Source organism: Andrena cerasifolii, chromosome 1, assembly GCF_050908995.1.
Source record: "Andrena cerasifolii isolate SP2316 chromosome 1, iyAndCera1_principal, whole genome shotgun sequence".
In the NCBI taxonomy this organism is placed as follows: domain Eukaryota; kingdom Metazoa; phylum Arthropoda; class Insecta; order Hymenoptera; family Andrenidae; genus Andrena; species Andrena cerasifolii.
This window is the reverse complement of record NC_135118.1, coordinates 33,842,145-33,865,053: the sequence shown is the minus strand read 5'-3', so window position 1 is coordinate 33,865,053 and position 22,909 is coordinate 33,842,145. Positions and strand designations below refer to the sequence as shown.

The following is a 22,909-nucleotide window of genomic DNA, read 5'->3' as shown; positions in this document are numbered from 1 at the left end:
TAAATGTTCGAGCAAGTCGTATGACGTGAGTCTTCAAACGTCACAAGTACGGTATAAAATATAAAAAACATAATTTAAATATTCCTGAAAGCCAAAGACGATGCAAATACTTTCCCTCTTCTCTATCACAATTGACATTCATATATGTGAATCCGGCCATCTACTATGTACCACAATGCAGTAGTGGTCAAAGGAATGTTTGAAATGGGAATGGTAACAGAGAGAAGGTACTTTTATTAGAAAGAATTATATCGCTGCTTGGCACTGATAGTGGCATAACTCAAAATGTCCACTTAGAAAAATTATATATGCAAATTTTAATCTGCTTCTCCTGTATAATTTACATTGCTTGAGTTATGCCACTATCAATGCCAAGCAGCGATGTCTTAAAATTTATGTCCCATACATGGGGGTTCCCCAGAGTATACCTACCACTGATATCAATATAATACACAAAACCTTGTACAACCTTCGACTGATTACTAACATTAGAAATTTAAAATCAAACAATAGAAACTAGATGGACAGATAGGTAGCTTTATTGTCTTCCTTCCGGTTTACAATCTTATGATTACATACTCTCCCTTCATTACAGACCTTTCAAGCATTCCCACTTAACTCTCCTAATATACTATCTTACACTAACTCATTCTTATATCTTATTCTAACTTAACCCTTCGCCTTAATATTTTATTTTATTCCAATAGAAACTATAACGTATAAAATTATTCTTTACCCATCTCTAATACGTTCGGTACTGCGTGGGCCACCGGTGGTCCACGATATCTATCAATGGTGAAACATTTATAAAAGAAAAAAAGTATTTCTCAATTCAGTGAGAAAATCAAAATAGAATACAAAAAGATCTGAAACTATGGAGAATGTTAATATTTTTAAATATTACAACTACTATTTTTCTCTACTCGAATATTGCGATTTAATTTTCTAGTTCCTTCTTATAGTCCTACCAAAAATCTGAATTTCCACCGTGACACGGAACAAGTTAACCAAGCGTGTAAGGACTTATCGAGTGATTACCCAGTAATCACTTAATAAAAAAAGATCACGTTTATTCTTTAGTTTCAGAATTACTTTGATAATTCGAAATGTCGAAGGAAAGTGCAATAGGATTTCGATTGACGATCGAGTACGGCGCCAACCCTCTGGCGGTCGTGCGACGAAACTCGCGGCGGACGCTCTTCCGGGGACAAAAACTTTCGGCTTATTCTTGTGCCGCGTGCGTACGAGCGCCAGTCTGGTTCGATCGGTGGTTCGAGGCGGTGCACGCCGGTACCGGGACGCGTAGCTACGGGCCATTTACCGTCGCGTTCACACGTTCCGATAGAATTCGTCGACCAGTTCGGTGATACAGTATATCGTACCGGCGTCTGCCAGAGATGAAGTAACGCCGGACGACGGAGTCCCTCTGTTCGCACCACTTTCCCCTCTTTCCTCGACCACGAAACGAGTCAGCTTCTGCTGCGCCTGACACAGGTACGTAAGGATCCCATTTACTCGAAATCCATTATTAGCTACCCGTTGGCACTATTTAAAGTGTCGTGCGCTCCATTTCCTTTGCGATGTAAGTGAAAACCATTTCCCCGCGCTTTCCTCCTCGTTTCTACTGTAAAATCATGATACACGATCGTGATCAAGTTCTGGGGTTTTTCAGAATACTTTTTGCGGTGATTTCTTTTAATATTGAATAGTATGCTGCTGGTCTTACTTCTTTCTGTAACCCCCCGTGCGGGATATTTGAGTACAGTGTGTTGGCCCCGTTTCGTGAACGCCTACGGGCGTTCGTCGCACGTGCTCCACTGGCTCATCGAAGGTTAAGCATTGGTAGCATCGATACGGTTAATGCTTGCCATATTGTGCGAATGTGATCGGTGCGATTGATAAACCAAACCCTGCCAGGGACGAAGAGTGCATTAAGTACGCGAGTCACGGCGTTTATTTAAACATCTGTCGCCATTTGCATGTCTCCGGCGAATTTCAAACGTGAGGCAGCGCGTATTTTGGGAATCCCCTCGCGCACGCGGTTCACCAGCCACGTTCGAGCGATGATCGATGCACCGTTAACGAGGAAAAGAGGCAGGTAAAATTCTTGGGAAAGGAATGGTATTGTGATTCCACAGAAACCTTTCCCACTTCCTTGAACTTCAGACCTTAACTTTTTAAAAATATTCCAATTCACCATAAATGTCGATCTCTGCGAATATTCGCTACACATATGTTCGGTCTGTGCGGTGGACGCCTATGAGCGTTCGTTAAGTATGCTTACCGAATACGATTGGAGGCTTTCCGCACGTGGAATACGCTGCAGTTTGATTGGCAGTATTTTAGTTATCTCTGTATATTGGAATTGAATGCATTTTGTGGCGGTACACGTTAAAGCTGCAGCACATTAAATTACCAATAATCAGTTGCGATTTTCATTAGCATCACCGGAATATGAAGACTCAGTTTCCGAAAATCATTGAGATTGCGAATTCTTATCCACATTCAGGAAGTTCAGAGATTGTAAGCTTCGTGGCTGGTTTCGTCAGTGTTCCGCGCCGCAAACCGAGCACGTGGAGCATAGTAAGTTTGCGTGGACGCGACTTGTATGGCTCGTGATGGCGGTACGCGCGCGCGGTAGCATCGCATGATGTAACTTCGCGTCGATATTTCGGATCCCGCGCATCGAAACCTCTATACATATATGTAGGTGAACCCGTTCGTTGCACCGTGTGTCGTTTAGAAACAACTTTTCCCCGCGATTAAACGCGAACCTATGCACCGATTTTTCTGGTATTTCCACGATTTCTGCCAACTTTCATTGCAGATTAGAGGAATACGCGAAGTAGTTGGTTGAAATTCCATAACAAGCTCGATAGTTCTATCGGTTCAGCGGCGAGAGAATAGCCCGCGGGAGCAAAAGATCAGCCTAAGAAATGGGCGCGATAAGTTGCATCATGTTGACGTAAGGTTTGAATTTGGCTTGTGCTTTTTCCGGCAGATTTCAACAAGGTCGGTGATGGAATGTTTAATGTACAGTGAATTCTTGAGAATGAAGCGGAAAGGTGACGATAAATATGTGGTGGAAGATTAGGAAGATGAGGAAGTAGAAATATGAAAGTGATAGATACGTTGTATTGCGCCAGAGTCGTGTGTAGAGAATGAGTTGGCAGGTTAATAGAGTAGGTATGATACATAGAATTGAGGCATTGAAAGCAAAAACGGAATAACCCACATTGATAAAATTAATCGTTCCTATTTTATATGATTAGTACAGTCTATTGGAATGCATTGCTGCTCAATTTCGCAAAAAATGTGGGTTAGTCCATTTGTGTCCTCACTGCCCCAATTATAAATAACTGACTTAGAAATGATGCGTAGATATATTTTTTAAATTTTTGTCATTGAAATTACAATGAATTTATTGTTAAATTTTGAACTAGTGTATTTATAAAACGAATTACATACTGGAATTTGAAGAGAATTAGAAGTACATACTGTACCTAATAGTCCTTTAAAGGGATCAGAGACTCAACTTGATGGTATTCATCGGTGAGAGCCTTTATTCTCTGCTTTACTTATATTATCTTGTAAGCATTGAACAATGTATTGTAAGCATTTTATAATAAATAATTATTTACACCAAACGTACTAATATCAAGTGCCTTCAATATCCAATATTCATTTCGTTATAATAGTGTAATGCTTACTGAAACAAAAATACTCGCGGTGCGTTCTAACCCATCGCTAAGTTCGCCAAACAATGTCGGAATATCCAAGCCATCAAACAAACGAAAGAGCGACAAAGGGGTTCCCTCTTAAATCGATTTCTTCGATCAGGCTATAATTTTTCATTGGCTATTACGACGTTGCCAAATTAGGCAGGGAGACGTATTCTAAAGGGGCCATTTCTTGGAAGGGAGAAGGGGCTCGGTCAAGCTCGTCTGGACCGCAATAACTGTCTCCCAAAATTACCTGGATATTAATAATATCCTTGTAGACTCGAAAGTGAAAACTACTGGGAGTTCCAGAAATAGGCAGTCTAGCATTGCAAACTTATTCATATGTCTATTAATTGTTTAGAGATATTTCCCTTCGAGCTCTAAATACTCTTTTTATTTTGAAGATTAGTTGAAGAATACGCTGCCAAAGTTTAACCCCATGTTCCCCTAACACCTTATACTCTACCTATGGATACAGAGCACATTTTAAATTCTTCAAAGTGATCGTCCAATAATCCTAAAGTGCACCAACAACGAGCTGCCCCTTGAACTCCTTGAACCGAAAGAAATAATCCGGTCGGTGCACTATCCGAGGGTGAAAATCTAAACCATGAGTAACTTCATTGACCTTGCAGCCACAACAGCCTTATCGCGCATAACTGTATTCTGGACTGGGTTGCTTCATTACTTACGCTTCATTACACATTCGCGTAACGGACTGATTTATGGATCGAAATACTTTCCCGACGGTCGCGTTCGATTAATATTTGCAATGTATACGCGCCACGCTCGGCAACTACACATGCAGTTAAGTGGACCCACGTTGCTACCTGTCGTTTAAAATATGGTGGTGTGGTTAAAGAAGCTATATTGTTCCTAAAAAGCAGAGGGGAGGAGGGTCGAATATGGCGGTAGAGTTAAAGAATTTTGAGGTGGATGTTTTTCGAAGAAATCCATACGTTTTTTAACAATTGAATTGAACTAAATATCTATTTTATTGTGTACAGTTGTACACGCATAGGATTGTTTGCAGCTTGCACACAGTAAGAGTAGGGTTAACTGCACAGTTAATCGAGCATTGTCGAGTCAATGATCAAAGAGGTACCGACGCCTTCGTAACGAGATAAATGAAATTAATCACTGGATAAGATTTAATCCTTTCCCTCGGCGATTGTTATTAGTTGCTTCTTGGAATCGTGGAACCTTGACACCTACTCGCGTGGCAACGAACTAGGAAAGCCAGTCATGAGCTGACCCACTTGTCAGCCGTATCTAATACCTGCGATTAAACTTCAATACTGTTGACTACATAATTATGTTCCTTCACGTGCGTTACGGATTGAGCGCCTGGACAGTGGACAGGTGTCAGTGGGGCTTAAAAACGTAGAAATCGGGTAACTTTTAAGAAAACCATCCGAACCGGAAAATTCTGATTTTAATGAAACTTCGTGTGAATGTAGACCATGCTGCAGTATGCAAGGAACAATTTTTTGTTATTAAAGAAATTTATTTCGAAGCAGCGAAACCAGCCCAGAAAATTAACGCGTTTTTCTTCTTTTTTTTAATATTTGAACAATATTTGAATATTTGAATATTTGACAATACCTATAACGAGTGATCGTCTCGGAATTTATTCCGTGCTGCTGTTTTTTTTATAACGATAAAAACCGGGAAAAATCAACACGAAGATAAGATACAGAAACGCGTAGCCAATATTTTGATGAATTATTCTTTATTACAAACATATAGGTTGTAGGGAGTTTAGTCGTTTATTTTGGATTCTATTTTAATGACTGATGGGTTGAACTTAACTTGCAATCATTAAGCAAAGAAACATGCCTACATGTATCGGTGGCGCGTACTATTGTCTTCTCGATTCTCAAAGAAATTAATACTTCTCCAATCTCCACCCAACCATCCTCTTCTTTGTACAATCTGTTTGTCCCAGACAAAGGTTATGTTTGCCACAGTTTCATTAAACATTTTTTCTCTTATTTCGTAACACCGATTGCATATGGGCAGACAGTTTTTCAATACGAGCACAACATTGCCAAATAGATTATGTGTGATTGGATTACTGAAACTGGTAATCTATCGCAGAGTCACACATACACAACCTCTACCGGACTTCAGAACCGAACGAAAACATGCGTTCGGTGTTTGTTTGAATATTATGCTTAGGATGATCGGAATTGCATGGTCTAAAGCATTCTGGGAAAGAAACGACGAGGAGATCGAGTCTCGCAATCAGCTGGATTCCTTCTTTTTGCCGCTTTCACCCGAAAAAAAGAAGGTTGGGCTTAACGTTCGTCTATTAGGAGTGGCTGGTTTATTTGCGTCAGTGACTATTTTTACCGCAAAACGCCAGTCGTTACGGCTAGAACAGACACGTCGTGTAATTTAGTCGAGTAACAAGTAATTTAGTAATTTACCATTCTTTTACTAAACTACTTGACTAAATTTTAGTGTTCGCACACGAAAAATTACTAAATTATCCGCTACTCGACTAAATTATTCGACGTGTCTGAATCAGGCGTTAGTCAGCTCTCACTCGGGACTAATAGTTGCCAGTTCACTGTTTACCAACATCTTACAGGTTGCGTTCGTGGGTTACTGAATCGCGCGAGAAGATGGGTGTGACACTGAAGAGTAAATATCGAGGAAAGCACGAATCAAAAGATAGAGGAAGTGCAGTATATTTGGAATACGAGTTTGTTTAAGACGAATAAAAAATTACGGAAGCGGGTGGGAACAAATAAAACTGCATAATATCATAGGGAAACTAATAAACTTTTACATTTCAAACTCTCGGTAATAATAAAAAAGGAAAAAGTAACTGAAGCTTTGGCTGAAATGAAAAATGACAGTAAGTATCGATTTCGTTAAGGTGCAGGTAATTTGGAATACCGAAACTACAATTTACTTTCGCTTTATAAACTTAAAAAACCATGCAGATAATAAAATTATTAGCTTTTATGATTTAATTAGGCTAAAAAATTATAATGTAGGAACAATCTTAAGTAAATACCTAATATAAATGAACAGCGCTAGCCGAAACCGACGCGGCGCGGCGGTAGCTGTTGCGCGTGAAACAAAAGCATCGCCAAGCATTGAACTATTCGAAATTGCCTTCACCTTTGGTATTCCGAATTAGCAACATGGCATTGGAACCTAAAATTTCATGTCACACTTTGTATTCTCGAAATTATCGCAAAACTGACACGGAACCCTAGAAGGAACATGTAAATGAGTAGATTAAGTGTTTAACTCTAAAGTTTTGACATCTTTTAACTACGATTGGAACGATCGAATACTTGCTGAAAAAGTTTTGCAGATTTGACGCTTTCTTATTCCGCGGATTAAGTCGAAAATGTGAAAATTGCGGTTCATCCACAAATGTGATTAGTTAACAGGTCATTAGCCCCTATTATCTACGGTGTTACAAATTAAATAGCGTTAGCAGTTTAATAGATACTTCGGTATTCCAAATTACCAACAGTATTCGAAATATGCCGCACTTCCTCTACTGAATATACTGGACTTCTGTTTATTGTAGTACAGTAGAAGGTCAAAATCGAAGACTTTTTGGATCTTTTAATCACGGAGACGATGGCTAGGAAACAACCGCCAAACATGTGTGAATCCTTACTTTGTGTTTACTATACAGGGTGTTTCACCTAAGTATTTTCAGTCCTACGACTGAACATCGACTTTGCGGTAGTCATGTTCTTTCTCTTTCTTTTCTCTTCCTTATTTTGTTTCTTTGCGCAATAATGACGCTTAATAATAATAATATTTCAGCTATATTTACAATAAATTTTCTGCTAATAAAATGAGCAAATTTAATTTAAATCTGCAGAATTATGAATAGCAAACGTTTTTCAGGTGATGAAGTTAGGCGAAACACCTTGTATATATAGATCTAAACCAAGCGCTTAGAAAAGTTGTATCCATGCCCACGCGGCTAAAAAATATATCTGCAGCTTTTACATACACGCAATATTTCTTGAATACGATCTAAAGTAGAGCCTATATCGTGGTTCTGCTTTAACACCATAATTCGCGGAATATTGTAGAAGTGGTTGCAAAGTAGATACCCAGCATGCGAAGTTGTAATTACAGTACATACTGCGTAGTAGTTGCACCAGTATTTTTTAGTGGAGCGTGCAATATTTCGCAAATATAGTCTAGAATCTGGAATAAAGACTGACGTGGTTCTTCCTAATACCGAATTCATGAAATATTGTGAAAACATTTGTCAAGTAGATAACAGTCATGTAAATTTGCGCCCCCCTCCACCGTGCATTAATAATACATATTTGGGAGCCATATTTTATAGTCAAGTTCCGTTGACACGGGTAGATAAGAATATCCATACCCAACGAGGCTATAATTCAGTTTTTTCTCTGTTGTTAGTTGACTCAAATAACGTTCTGAGAAAAAACCTTAATAATAACCATTCTGCATTTTCATTCCTTTCATAACGTCAATACGATTCTTCGGCTGCGATTAATTCGAGCAATTCTGTCGGCCAGGTTCCAAGTACCGAATGTAATTCGGCGGAATCCAATGAGTCGCGAGGAACGGCGCTTAATTCGATACCCAGAAGCTAATTACTTTCGCGAGGCGATTTAACGCCAGCGGTATAAGACATTTCAAAACACGTTGACATAGGCCAACAAAACAGTCCTATCAATACGAACTTCCGTTCACATGAAATCGTATCCTGAATTATCGCGACACAATTATCACGTGCCACTATCGAAGTAGCTGGTGAATGTCATTATTCGGGCAGTAACTATATCGCAGTGTTTATAAACGTGCACCGATACGAATTAATGATTTTCATTATTTTCCACTATCCACGACTCGCGACGCATGTAATACAGTGGCTTTTAATATGTGTATGTTACAAAAGAAATGTTTTGCAGTTTATAGAATTAACAAATATTACCCAAAAGTACTAACCTCAATTTGTATTCATCTCCTTGTAATTAATTCGCAAGAAATACTTGATTTTCGAGCGACTTGAATTTTGACTGCCTAATCCCCTTAAACTCTTTAAAGAATTAGGAATAGCAAAAGTTTGCATGCAAGCCCTCGACTATAATAATTAGATATGTAAGTACCCACTAAGTAGTCGGCCGTTCGTTTTCGTTGGCACTTATTTATTTCGGTTCAATAAATAACGATTATTATTTTTAATGTTTTATGTAATAATTTTGTTACATAGAAATATGTATAACTATACTATATATTAAAAATTATTAAAATTATACTAATGACAGTAAAGAAAGAATATTGCATTTTTATTTCTATGCCTTATCAAGTTATCAGTAATACTAAAAATAAAAATTCAAGGCCGATTAATCGGCCTCTTTTGCCGACTACAAAAGTGGCCGGATAGTCGGCCACTAGTCGGTGCAATTGTAGTAATACTCAAGACACAGTTTACAATAATTCTTTCAACGAATTCTCATCAATTTTAACTGATAATTTGGCTTCAGCCTAGGGCGGCAAACTTTGGGCGATTAAATTGGAAAAGGCTTGAAACAAGTTTAAAAACAACTTTCAACTCTTTTTCGTGATTCAAAACTCTCGAAACCAAAATAAGATAAAGTAGGAAAACAATGAATAAAGAATCGTTCGCAGGGTTCCTCGAGAATTTGTATCTTGTTATATTTTTGCTTGTATTTTATTTAACTACGGTCAATTTTTCAGACCAGATTTATGCAAAAATTTTGTTGACTTCAATTCCACTTACAATTCAAAATCCGCAGCTGCAGCTCAAGTTTCGAAAACTGAGAGTTTTGAAGCTGTATAAATTTTCGGATTTGAGTTTCAGGAATTTAAAAATTAGCTTCGAACCCACCCCTAGCAATAACTCATATGTGAGTTGTCTCAACTCTTTAAATTAAAATATTTGATTTTCGCGGAAAGGGTGGCAGACGCTTGTTTGCCAGTTGCCGGGGGCGGCAAATCTCCAGTCACAAGATATAGAACGCAGAGTATTGAAACGACCACAAACTCTTCAAATACATTATTTATTTATAAATATCTATACAGCATATTTAACCCAAAATCACCAAATACGTATTCGGCGAGCCTCGTAAACCAATATTAACCGTAAAATTGACCACAATTAACGAAAGGTTAACTGCGGAAAGTTGAACGACCCAGTTGCCACCGTGTAACGCACCAGCCTCTGTAATTGTCGCTTTAATTAGGATAGATTAAAGATTAATTAATTGCAATGTGGATTGCAAGAATCGTGCCGGTTGCTACGGCAGTTGCCCTTATCTGATTTTCCGTCGGTCAGCGCGGTGTCATGTCGCTCCGAAGGCGTCGCAAAAGGAAGAAAAGCTCACGGGGCAGCGCGCTCGTGGCTCGCTATCGAGCCAAGAGCAAACACCGCGATTACATAATGGCGCCTTTTTTTAACACTCTTTTACACGAGGCAGGTGTGCAATTTGCATTAGACGAAACCGCGAGCATATCGCCGCGAAAACGACTGGCTTGACGCTTGAATGGCGGCAAATTGCAGTCCTCGGTCTTATTTTATATTCCCTCGCGGGGCCGCCTCGCCTTTCGATGAAATAACAATCACGCTACGTCGTGCTAATGATACCCTCGGCACTGGCGAATTTGCTATGTACACCCGCTCATTAAATACCACTTGAATGGAATTAAATCGTTAAGGCGCATGCGCAAGCGGCCGCGGATTGGTTCGTAAGAAATATTAAATTACACCCCGCGTTAGTTGAGCTGAAATTGCCGCGTGATTTCAATCTACTCGATCAGCTCTGGGACAAAAAATGAGTCACTTTCCTTTCTCCTCGGAGTTTCTTAACTTTTGCAGACAAATCGTGGGAATAGTTTAAACAGGTTCCAATGGAATGGAAATGGTAAAGTAATGGAGCTTGTTTAAAGAATGGCGTGGTAGAATTTGCAATTTTATTACTCCTTAGAAGTGATCTGGGCTTGATATTCCCGGGATGTATTGAATCTCAAGTGGAAGGAATAGTAATTACCGCAGAATAATTATTACTTCCGCGACTGAGCTGTTGCGATAACATATTATCGTCTTTGGAGTTTTCAAGCTATTATTTCCATTTTATTTCTTAAGAGTCATCTGTTCCCGTTGTTTTGTTATATTAAGAAATAATTTTGTAAGTGGAAAACCCGACGCTTTGTTCGTCTATTAGCATACCACAAACATATATGTATAAGTTAATCCAGAAATCACTGTTGCGCAGTTCCGTCTGCCCGATCTAAAACAGGAAAATACATACATTCGAATAAGCAGTTGAACCTGAACCGCAATCCACAGCGCCACGGGTTATGTAAAACAGATACCTATTTCTAGGTTTACGACATTAAACAAGTGCGCCTGACCTCCAGTCCTAATGCTTCAGGGTCAACGACGCGTCGCAGACGCACATGTTTCATGCAGCGCCTACCGCAGCGGCCAAAAGAAAGTTTAAACTGTGAGCAGTAGCAAAAATAAGATAGTTATAAATAGAAATAAGATGAAAACGATTTACTGATTCTCTATATACAATAAACTCCACTATCCGAAAACGTCCCAAATCTAGCACTCGAAGATAATTAACGCTAAACTTATCAATTTTCTAGACTTCATTTCATAGAGTGGATCACTTTGCTGGCCAACTGCTTCGTATGATAGACATTAATATTTACAAGTAGTAGTCAAAAGTAAGTGTAAACTCTAAACGGTAATAGAAGTAAAATAGTTCCATTAGAAGGAATTACAGTAGCGTCTGTGAAGAACGACGGGACTTCTGGTTCGAGACCAGTTGGTCGCTATCCCCTCCACTTCTCCTGTTCTTACCCCGATGAATGAGGCATGACTGAGATTCGCAGCCTCTCTGATTCACAGGCAATAAAGGTAAACCGAGGAAAAGACTCGCTGTCTCAAAATAAGAGTGACATTCAGTCTCGAGCCGTATATCTTCTATATCTCGTAGATCGTGCGGTTGTCTAGAATAGCAATACCACTGATACCAACATAATACGCGAATCCTACAACTAATCTTCTCGTGCAAACCTCTAAAAATACGAGTCTGAAACTTTCGTCTGCCCACCTGACCCACCACCTCGACCCCTGACGGTCGCGACTTGAATAAGAGCGTGAGTAAGAGCGACGAGGAGCGTTCCGTGGAGGGAGGGTTTCTGCACGCACGCGTGAATCGACCTCGGAAAATAAACGCCCGATTTGTGTGTAATTTGGCCAGACGTCGTGCCTCGAAGTTGCCCGTAACTGTTTCGCGTGGCGACTTATCGTGGACGATGAACAGCCGCAGTGAGAATTCGATTGGCTGCCTTCCAGCAGATAATAAACTTGTGAACCGTTCGTCAACGATCAGCGGAGATTGAAGGCCGACCCTGTGATCCGCGTGTACCTACTCGCCGCACGGAAGGTGGACAAGTATTGATTGTTTCTGTAATCACGGAAAGTTATTCAGCCAAGATAATGCCGAGGCGTTGCACGGTCGTTTCGTCAACTATTTTTAGACTGGACGCGCGCGCACCCATTCGTTCCTCCCGTGTGCGATTGCCAACGGTTCTATATATTTTTGAGGACAATGTCCGGAGCAGCGTCAAGAATGATCGATGAACGTCAGACTCGTGGAAACCTGCATGCTTCCTTGCGTTTTAACTACACGTAGCTGTCTTCCTCCGTACTTTGGCCAGTAGGGAATAGAAACGGACCGATGGAAGATTTTCTTTTAAGATCCCGCGTTTTCAAACGGCTCCAGGGAACTTGTGAATGTCGCATTTCTAATTATACAACGGGAGCTTTAAAATAAATGACATTACGTAAAACCGAGGCGAAAAAGAGTTTTTAAATTTAGGTGACTGTTAGTTGATGTTTGAGGTCCGCTGTTTGGCCTCGTAACCACGGTGCTGTAACATTTGTGGTCTGATAATTATAACTACTGGAAATAGGCGAGCGGGATAATTTATGAAACTGCGTGAAAACATTCGTCAATGGGTCTTACGTTTTCAGAGAGAGAGAACGCGATTGAAGAATGTTTCGATTGATAATTCTCTGTCGCTAGCTGGAAAGATGACCCAGTATTGAGCAGATAATCTTTTTCTTGGAAAACTATATTTTCTTTGAATATTTTGGGCAGTGGGGAATTTTATTTTCTCTAAAAAACTTTTGCGCATCACCCATAAAATGTGATGAGAAATATCAAAAGGCAAGACGCATGGAAATGCGTTGCACAACTCCGTGGTTTTTCCACGATAGAAGACAAGTCGAAGGAGATTAGCGCAGTGACAGTACAGCTCTTTGTTCGGCGAACGTTAGTAGACGTGACAATATTATTAAAAGGAACAAGAAGAAGTCTTTCATCTGTTGCATCGATGTTGTCGATCAATTATCATAAGTTTTTGTTTTTTTTTGAAAATGACAATTGTCAGTCTTGTGTATTGTGGTATAACTCTGTCGCTTTAGAATTCTTAGAACCTTTTCAAGAAGCCATTTACGTCACTAGTTACGCGTTTCGTGGATAGTTTGGCCAATCGGAGCGATGCGAAGCTACCGAACAAGATTAGTCTAGTAACTTTTTTTCCATGGGAAGCATGCAGTGGCATTTGCGCGTGCATAGGATTTCAGAGGTCGAAGGTCGCGACTGTTGCGAGCGTCTGGAGAAAAATGTGGAATCATGAGCAACGATAAGAAGCATACTCGTATCTCCGTGGTAAAGCAGCTATGGCACGGCGATGATTCTCCTTTCGAGAATGCGGGCAGGGTTATTCTTCGCGGCACAAATTACTGTTCTAGAATTTAATAATGGCTGGCAATAAATATCGGAAATATGGAACAGTTTTTCTGGCATAACTTTATGAAATAAAAATAAAAGAATAAAAAGTAACCTACAAATCACACATAATTCATTTCCTAGAAGGTGGTTTTTATAATAGTTTAACATTAATTACGATCCATTTACACGGCTTTAGCACCAAAGAACCGTGAATTAGACCAAGTGTTCCTAATGAAACGTATTAACGCCTATGGCGTTTACACCTATTCTTAATGTAGTGTATTATGATAACTTGGATAAACTAAGTACATATAGAATGCGTGACGCTTCGCGAGGGGTGACCCCCGAGTGTGTTGACATTTCGAATTGGATGCCACGTTAGAAATAAGTCACGGACAATAAAATTCTCGAAAAATAAAAATTTGAATAATGGCGTAGCTAAACTACTGCTAACGACGCGCAGGTGATCCGAATGTAATGGCACGGTAAGAATAAGCAAAAGTGCGAGTTTGTCGAAAATTGCAACTGCAGCTACAGTTCGTTTGTGTTCACTCTTTACACGACCAAGGCGAGAACAACCGCCCAACAGACTGTCGATTATGTTAATTTTTCTCGTGCAACGTGTCGCCCACAGTTTCGTATTTCCGTACACGTCATTAATGCACGCAGAACCGCAACCCGCAAGGCCGAAGTTTGCGAAACTAAAGGCTGTCTTCTATCGGTTTACGTAACGATGCCAAAAGGGTATCGGAACGGAGTACCGATTGTGCGCGGATTACCAACGAATATTCTTCGTAATTCAAAGATAATGAGATACGGAATGTGCATCACATGCAAATTAACTAGACAGACACAGACTCTGTTACGTTCCTCGTTATGACGATTACTCAGTGTGTTCTCGTACACAAGTACGTTTCCTTTTAGCGCAGATTTAATTTATATTTCAGGGTGAGGGGTAACGTCAGAGGGTGGGGGCTGGTTCTCCTTATATAATTTTATTTTGAAACATATATGTTATGAAATAATAATTTTTTAGGGGTGTGCGAGAACCCGAAAATTTTAGGTCAAGTCGGGACGAGAATTTTTGTCGGGATCGGGACGGGTTTCTGAGGATTTTTAGTTCCTGACTGATGTCTGTGCTTCGGAGAATTAACAATGTCTCTGCCATTTTTCTTACGAAACGGCAATTGGGTTCTCGGAATTTTCAAGGATCCTCGGGTTCTCGGTTCTCGCATACTTCTATAATTCTCCCATAGCTTGACACACCTACAAATATGAAGATTCATCATTTCCATTAAGTTCGCATGTTTTCGTTGCGTTTGTAATCTCGTGATACGAAGTAACTGTAATACGTGATGTCAATCGTATCAGATAAGGCGATCGAATTAATTTTCCAATGCTTGTTTACGTGTCTGATTTCTGCCTATCACGCGGCGCTAATATCAAAGCAGACAAATATAGTAGTATTTTCAAAGGTGTGGTAATGATTTGATCGATCGGACATGAATCAAATCTGATTGATAATACTACTCCCGACTAGAGTATAGTCGCATGGCACGAGTGATTCAATCGCAAAGCTCGTTTGTAAAATTAAAGCTTAAGTAAACAAGGTGGCAATCCCATAATTATATACAATAAGAATTCGAAATCATATAATTCAAAGTAATTGCAGCATGATCTGTGTGTGTATTAGGATCTACTCAAATGGCCCGATCGTTTACTACGATATCCGACGTTGTAAAAAATGTTATTGTACTATTTCTAGTGAGTGAATTATGTAACTTTGTGTGCAAGTAGAGTAGTTCATCTGAAAGACAAACCTATTTTTTGTTGGTGCCGTAGTGCGATTTTAAACGGTGAAATCACCCCTTGAAAAAAAATACAGAATTTTCTTTTTCGTGGAATATCACGAGAACGGTGAGAAGTATCGAAAAGTAGTTTAAACAAAAGTCGCGTCTTTTTTTATACGTATCTACGAAACTGCGTAAAAAAAGTTATCGAAAAATCTATACCTTTCAAGTTTCCTTTTAATTATTTTTACGCACTTCTGTAAATATAAAAAAAATGGTACTTGTTTCATCCTCCTCAAATATCTCTGAACGGGTTTCACCAATTGACTATTTCATTTATATAATTACTATTATGGATGTTTTAAAAAGTCAATGTGTTCTCTGTTACAGATAACATATATTAGCCACAGGAATACAAACACGCCTAAAAATGGTACGTTTGAGGAAATATCAGCTAATAAATCATATCTATATACATATAAAATCTTTTCACCCGTAATTATGTAACGTATCACATTTCTATCGCAGGATAACAAACCGCCGACGGAGATGGATACCTTCCTGCCCCATGACGGGTCCAATCTGAAAGACGGAGTAATATCCAAGTACGATATGTATAATCAATCTTAAAATAATCAGAATCGCTTAAAAAAGAGTAGCAAAATAGAAATTTAGCTATGTTTACCACTTTAACATTATTGTTACCGCTGAAAACGACATCTATCTCACCCAAATAATTAGGCACTCTCTCAATTTGCATATAATGTCCCTTAGCAGTCATATTAGCACTTTGAGTGGCGCAAAGTTTTGAGAAACGCCATTTCTCATGAAGCCAAATGAGGTCTTTCCAAGCAATCGCTTCTGCCGAGAATATTCTGCTTGAGTTGCCTCGAGCAAACATTCTTCAAATTTCTTGATACTTCGCAGAGTATTCTGGGTCGTCAAAGCGCGCTGAAGAATCCCTTGGCGTGGATACACGCCAACGCCATGTGAACTGTTCATAACGTATCTACTAGAATATACCCACTATTGTGGAGGAATTTTTGGTGACTGGGACTGGCATGAAAAAAATAGCACTCTTTAACAATATTGATAATATACAGAGTAATCCACCTCAGATCTGTTTTCGCGCGCGCGAGTTTTGACTCCTACCTTACCATTAGCTTTTAACTATACAACTCATTTACTCTTTAACTCCTTACTAGTTAACGTTCCTACTCTATAACTCTAATATTTCACTCCGTTCTCTTGAGCATTCACTCTCCCGACTCTCCTCTCGATTCTTGATCATCCCCTTACTTTTCAAGATCACACACTACACACCCATGGCACGCGCCACCATGCAAGCCGCGCAAAGTCCAATTGGCACTCAAACCTAAACACTCGCTCGATGGTCGGTACATATCTTTTTCATCCCAAACACTCGTTCTTCGCGCCAACCAGTCCAAGAGATTACATACATTCTCAAAGAAGTTTCAAGACGCTGAAGCATGTCGCGATGCATGCACCGACTCTCAGGTTTCACGAAACCAGCATCTTGCTCCCCAGCCGAGGGCGCGAGCAAGATGCCAGTTCCGCTTCTGCTGCTGAAACGCGGAAATCAATCTGCACGCGTAGTAACACGTGTCATGAAAGCTGAGAGTCGATGCATTTATCGCAACATGTTTCAGCGCCCGGAGACCGCTTTTGCTTTCTCACAGCCACGCTATCAATAACGTTTCGTCTGCCCCGCAGATACAAAGTACAAGTCGCTCCGCGAGACGTGGAGACAGGACCAGGCGACGGGAAAACCTTCGACCCCTTCAGCGAACGAAGGGTTGATAACCCGACGACGTAAGTGCGCTCAGGCTATACCGAATAATAATAAAGGATGCTGCATAAATTGGAACGCAGAACTAGTTTATGGACATTCTGACTACAATTGAACGGAACTGTTAGCCTGATTCAGAACCGCTTATGAGTATTCATGACCATTATCCGTATCGAGAGGAATTAATCACATCTTCGACTTGTTTCCATGCAGCGACTGCGACACATTAACGCATTTACTGAAAGCCTCGCTGGGCACGGGCATATTGTCCATGCCAATCGCTTTCAAGAATGCTGGCCTTCTCGTCGGTGTATTCGCCACGATCCTCGTAGCATTTGTCTGCACGCATTGCGCATATATTTTGGTAAGTAATCGGAATACAATGGTAAATTCGATGAGATGAGTCGGTGACTGTCAGTGGCGGATTTAACGAGCGGCCGATGAGCAGTTGTCGTTTTATCCAAACACTATATTTTTTCCCCTAATTTTCATACAGGGCCGAATTAAGAGTTTTAGATGCCCTAAGCACTTAAAAGATTTTGAGGCCTCTTATACAGGGTGATTACTTTAACGCAATGTACGATTTCTTAGACATTTCTGATAATTTGACGAAAAAGTGTTTCTAAGAAAAGTTAGATTTTAAAATTCAGAAAATTTCTATGGTGCTCCCCTTTCACCTGGTGCCCTAAGCTCGTGCTTATTTTGCTTACAATTAGTGGTTAATCCAACACTGTTTTCACAGCACACACGCGTTTTCTTTGTAATTCTGTTATACAGGGTGTTCCAGAACGTTTGTCATCTGCGCCTTTTTCGTTAAATCCGCCACTGATGACTGTAAAGAAATACACACGATCGATATTATCTAGGGCAGGGTTAACAGATATTAGGTGTAGGATCTTTATTTAAAAAAATTGAAATAAGGGTAATCGTTAACATATTCCCCTTTATTAGCAATGACTTTCCTCCATCTTTCGAATAGCATAAGAATTCTATTGTAGTAGAAACTTGCTGACTTTGACGCGATAAAATCCTCGATACATTTTCGAGCATCAACTGTGTTGAAGTGCATAGCAGTAAGGCAACGTTTTAATGGCCTAACTAATCGCTTCTTTCTCGAGCAACATAACTTTGTGTCTGTGTCTCTTTTTCCCCAATTCATCACGTGAACTGATTAACCGATGTTGATATCGCTCCGCAATAACGACAAGCGAGTGTCAACGCTGTGAACGACCCAAGGAGTGGGAAGATATCTCATTGTCAGCTTCGAGAGATTTTATAGACTCGTAAAAGCACAGAATTATTTTCTACACCTAATAATAATGAATGTTTAACGTTTGCCACATCTAACGCGTTTAACACCTAGATATTTTCTTTATCTCTGCTGACTCGACTTGTTGAATAATCTATGGACACCATGATAATATTGAGAAAGTACATCGAAAACGTTATACTCTAGATAAAATGCGCACACGTGCTCTACTACAAAACGCGGCGCACAGAAATGAGTTTCGCCGACGTAGCCGAAGTAGCGTTTGCCACGGGACCAGAGTGGGGAAGGAAGTTTTCAAAGCCAGTTAGGTAAGAAGCCCGATCCCCTCTATCCTCTCCAATTACCGTCTGATTAATCGGGAGTGGTTAGAAATTATAATTACGTGACCATAAATTATAATTATGTGACCATCCCGTCGTTGCTTTGCGCAGGTACCTCATTCAAATTAGTTTATTCGCGACGTACTTCGGCACCTGCAGCGTGTACACAGTGATCGTCGCAGCGAACTTCGACCAAATCATTCAGCACTACAAAGACCCAAAGTCCGAAGAATTCAGTCTGCGATTGATCACCGCCTGTCTGCTGATCCCCGTGATACTGCTCAGCTGGATACCCAATCTGAAATACCTCGCGCCTGTGTCCATGGTGGCTAATCTATTCATGGGGACAGGCTTAGGAATAACATTTTACTATTTAGTCTGGGACCTACCACCCATCACGACTGTACCTTTGTTCGCGTCCATCGAGGGTTTCCCCCAGTTCTTCAGCATCACCATCTTCGCGATGGAAGCAATAGGTACCGTAGCTCGCGCCTCCGCTGTGTAATTGTAAACTTGGAGGAGAAATATCGAAGGAGTATTCTGTCTTCTAGGTGTCGTAATGCCGCTGGAAAACAACATGAAGACGCCGCAACACATCGTTGGTATCTGTGGCGTCCTCAACAAGGGAATGTCCGGAGTCACGCTCATATATATTCTACTCGGATTCCTCGGCTACGTAAAGTACCAGGACAACACCAAAGACAGTATCACGTTGAATCTGCCGACGGAAGAGATGTAAGAGTCGTAACGATGCAGGGGCCCAGTGGGAAAGAGGCGCATGTCACCGTTTTCTGATTTTAGAGGAAAGCAAGTTCAAGGAAAATTGTTTTCATCGGAAATGTTGCAGGGAAATGTAATTATTTTAAACGGTACTTGAATTAGATGGTAAATGAAAACTATTATCAAAACTTGAAACGTACATGCTATTATATTAGGAGGTAGTGGAATTACACTACATTGCAGGAACGAATTAATCGTACAAGGAAACGAAAAATTATGCCTATTTTCCACTGGGGCCCCTCATATGTAAACGAAAAGCTTCAGAGAATTATGTAGATGGTATCTGTACGACCGTTGTCTTTTTTAGTCCAGCCCAAGTCGCTCAGATTTTAATAGCCCTGGCTGTTTACTGTACGTTTGGCCTGCAATTCTACGTCTGCCTGGATATCGCGTGGAACGGTATAAAGGATAGGTTCCAGAAGAAGCCAATGCTAGCGAATTATGTTTTGAGGACAGTCATGGTCACGGGAGCAGGTACGGTTCACTTGAAATATATTCATTGATCTCTGATACCTTAAATATTGGGCTGGTACATACGAAATTGCCGACCGCGGAAGCGTACAAGTTCCTTTCTTTATACCGGGGATAGAATAACAATCGCTAACGCTGACTCACGACGCGAGAAATGTCACGGGAACTAAAAAAGATAAAGTAGTTAAAAAGCAACGAAACGGCAATTTCGTATGCGCCCACCTAATGTTGGTTGGTTGATTAGTTACAGGACCGGTGTGAGTCCTCGAAAAGCTCGCCGTAAATTTTGCGTGGCCCTATACATAGATATTTATTATTATAAAATTTAGAAGTACATATGTTTTTTCTTTGGCCCCGCACAGTTTTGGAACCCGGCCCTGATTATTTGCTCCATTCCGTATAACGTAATTTCAATCCTAAGGATATTCCGTGCGCTAAATTACGTGGCGGCATAAATTAAGTTAATTAAACGTATGTTTCAGTTCTATTGGCTGTAATCGTGCCAACTATCGCGCCCTTCATTGGGCTGATCGGCGCGTTCTGCTTCTCCATATTAGGACTCCTGATTCCCGTGTTCGTCGAGACGGTGACATACTGGGACGTCGGGTTCGGGCCGGGCAACTGGGTGGCGTTGAAGAACGTTGTTATATGCGTGATCGGTCTGATGGCCCTAGTGTTCGGATCTCGTAGCGCATTGATAGACATCGTGAAGTTATACAGTTAAAAAACAGTTGTCTTCGTTACTACGTATAGATTTGTACATATTCCAATGCTCCAAACCGAACACGTTTGGAAACCACTTCAACGGATTCTAACGCAATAAATTTCTGATAGTTTTGATACTTTACAGAGAGACAATCGTGTGGAACGGGGAGGATCAGGTGAACGTGAAATATCAATTACGATAGTTTAATTATTAGAAGACTCGTACAATAGTAAAGATATTTTGTATCAGAAATTTAGGTGCTGTTTACGTGTCTACAAGAAGTGCCCTAGTAAGATAAACGAAAGCTATTCGTTAGAATAACAAGCATGAATTCTATTCCCGTGCAAATATCAGCGCGAATGGAAGTGAGAACGATAGGGAATATTAAAACCGACATTCGGTAATGCTATAGCTCAGATCATTGTATCCACACACAACCGATTTATACACCACAAAGTCAACATCAACGAAGATTGTAATAGGACTTAATCGCTAGTAAAATATCGGTTTAGTAATCAATTTAAAACTATACATTCTCGATTGTTCGTAAAATATAATACCTAGGAAATTCTATTTAACTGGAAAGAAAATGACCGTAGACTGAAACGTTGGCAGTATTTAAATTATTTAAGGAATCTATATCAGAATGATGAATAACTAATTAAAATTTAAAAAAAAAAACAAAGATAGCCTTTCGTATTATTTAGAACAATTAATCTTATGTAATAAAGATAATTTTTTAAATTCTCGTCGTAATAAAATCGACCTGCGCAGAAACGTTTCATGCTTTCACAGCAGTTTTAAAATTTTACACGAATTCGATCTGCGGAGCGCAGATTGCGCGTTCATTTTTTACTCTGACGAAGATCGGGAGAAGTCAGCATATCTAAAAATGCTTTTATTATATTTCTGTATGTGTTTCTTATTAAAGAAATTAAGATAAATTAATTAATGCTGTTGGCTCCGTAAATTGATAATTAAAAGTCAGAGTTTAACCTCCTACTTCTTTCGTTTCGACTTAATTACAGAAACTAGTGGTACACGTATGAAAGTATCGTAATATACGACATTTTTAGATACACAATTCTGCATCTATGATAAATACCAAATTACACTGGATAGAGTGTTTCTCCTGTTGCATTTAGCATACGATTTTTCAAAGCAATTTCGGCTCACACTTTTGTAAACCTGTTAGTTTTTTATATGATTGTTAAAAAACTTTCACACACCCATAACAAAAAAAAATGAGAAATGCAACAAAGGTGATTATAAAATACAGAATATTTTACAATATATTTTGTGTCTTCATTCCTTCCCGTGTTATGTACAATGTTATAATAATTTGTAAAATTTAAATAACAGTATTAACATTTTCAGATTTGGGAATAAGTGTCTATATTCATTTCGGTGTTAAAATAGTGAATTTTTTTAACTTATTTTATGCATTTATATAGCAAAATATGAATAAATGTACAAGGCGATGATAATGGAAATGAAAATTTCACGTACTATCTATTTTTCTAGCGGGGCATAATTAAGAAGCTTCTCGATTAAGTCCACGTGCCCGAGCAGCATCCTGCGGCAACAGTATCGTTTTAATCCCAGTGCGTCAAGGGCGTCTCTAAAAAGTAAGTACAATACGTTTTAAATATTTTGATAAGTTATTTACTATCCATATGCCAAACAGTGTGGAATAAATTCGAGAATAATATAGAACCGTAAAAAATGTGTAGATGTACAAAAGAGAACGTTTATTCAGTACTAGAGTAAATAAATTACTAATTAAATGTATCAGAAAATTACATGCGGCGTTTCTATGCACTTTGGCATTCTTTCAAAATTTGAGGTTAGGTTCCTTTACAATGCAAATATTATCCACAAATTAATACACCGCAATTTCATATTCTTTTTAACTTTCGTAATATATTAATAATAATAATAATAATCACCCTTCCGTGTATTCCGCTTGCAGCAAACCAAGGTAAGCCTCCCATTTATTGCCGATCACTTTTCCGCATGTAAAGCAACGTACAGGTATGATCATTCTCACGAACTTGCGCAAACAAGTACTTTCTCAAGTTCACTTGGACACGTTACTCGTCACACGCTTCAACTATCGTGATATCTAATAAATAAACAGAAACGTTCGATTCCGTTCGTTCCCGTAAGCTCTTTCCAGAATCAAACACAAACAGACCATTTATAAATCGTAGCGTAGAACTATAGTATGCCGTATGCCCACTGTT

The 22,909-nt window shown here is 39.6% G+C and overlaps 2 protein-coding genes and 1 long non-coding RNA gene across 6 annotated transcripts; 1 reads left to right on the top strand and 2 right to left on the bottom strand.

Annotated features, from left to right (window-relative positions):
* Positions 1-1,236: 1,236 nt before the first annotated feature.
* Path (solute carrier family 36 member pathetic) lies at positions 1,237-21,956 on the top strand. Of its 3 annotated transcripts, none has more exons than XM_076829161.1 (10): positions 1,237-1,494; positions 15,697-15,739; positions 15,835-15,911; positions 17,041-17,139; positions 17,330-17,480; positions 18,573-18,694; positions 18,818-19,182; positions 19,258-19,441; positions 19,794-19,960; positions 20,440-21,956. In XM_076829161.1, exons 2-10 carry the CDS (start codon positions 15,737-15,739, stop codon positions 20,679-20,681), a joined length of 1,410 nt encoding a protein of 469 aa, XP_076685276.1. In that variant the 5' UTR covers positions 1,237-1,494; positions 15,697-15,736; the 3' UTR covers positions 20,682-21,956. The 3 variants fall into 3 exon arrangements, with proteins under 3 accessions (XP_076685276.1, XP_076685286.1, XP_076685294.1); XM_076829171.1 differs by having other exon boundaries at positions 1,237-1,498; XM_076829179.1 differs by lacking the exon at positions 1,237-1,494 and adding an exon at positions 11,089-11,209.
* Positions 9,698-12,159, bottom strand: LOC143377678 (uncharacterized). Of its 2 annotated transcripts, none has more exons than XR_013087387.1 (3): positions 11,791-12,159; positions 11,079-11,723; positions 9,698-10,993 (listed from the first exon to the last, which is right to left on the bottom strand). It is a non-coding gene; the product is annotated as an uncharacterized LOC143377678 (long non-coding RNA). The 2 variants fall into 2 exon arrangements; XR_013087388.1 differs by having other exon boundaries at positions 11,828-12,159.
* Rpb10 (DNA-directed RNA polymerases I, II, and III subunit Rpb10) lies at positions 21,930-22,902 on the bottom strand. The gene is made up of 2 exons (XM_076829224.1): positions 22,613-22,902; positions 21,930-22,284 (listed from the first exon to the last, which is right to left on the bottom strand). The coding sequence occupies exons 1-2, from the start codon at positions 22,705-22,707 to the stop codon at positions 22,176-22,178; spliced, it is 204 nt and encodes a 67-aa protein (XP_076685339.1). The 5' UTR covers positions 22,708-22,902; the 3' UTR covers positions 21,930-22,175.
* Between the last annotated feature and the right edge of the window lie 7 nt (positions 22,903-22,909).

Excerpts from the sequence above, each read along its gene's own strand:
- Path (XM_076829161.1), top strand. Across the intron at positions 18,695-18,817 it reads AAGTTTTCAAAGCCAGTTAG|GTACCTCATTCAAATTAGTT; the intron begins GTAAGAAGCCCG and ends TGCTTTGCGCAG. Across the intron at positions 19,183-19,257 it reads CTTCGCGATGGAAGCAATAG|GTGTCGTAATGCCGCTGGAA; the intron begins GTACCGTAGCTC and ends TCTGTCTTCTAG.
- Rpb10 (XM_076829224.1), bottom strand. The coding sequence starts at position 22,707 with ATGATCATACCTGTACGTTGCTTTACATGCGGAAAAGTGATCGGCAAT. Across the intron at positions 22,285-22,612 it reads CAAGCGGAATACACGGAAGG|AGACGCCCTTGACGCACTGG; the intron begins GTGATTATTATT and ends CTTACTTTTTAG.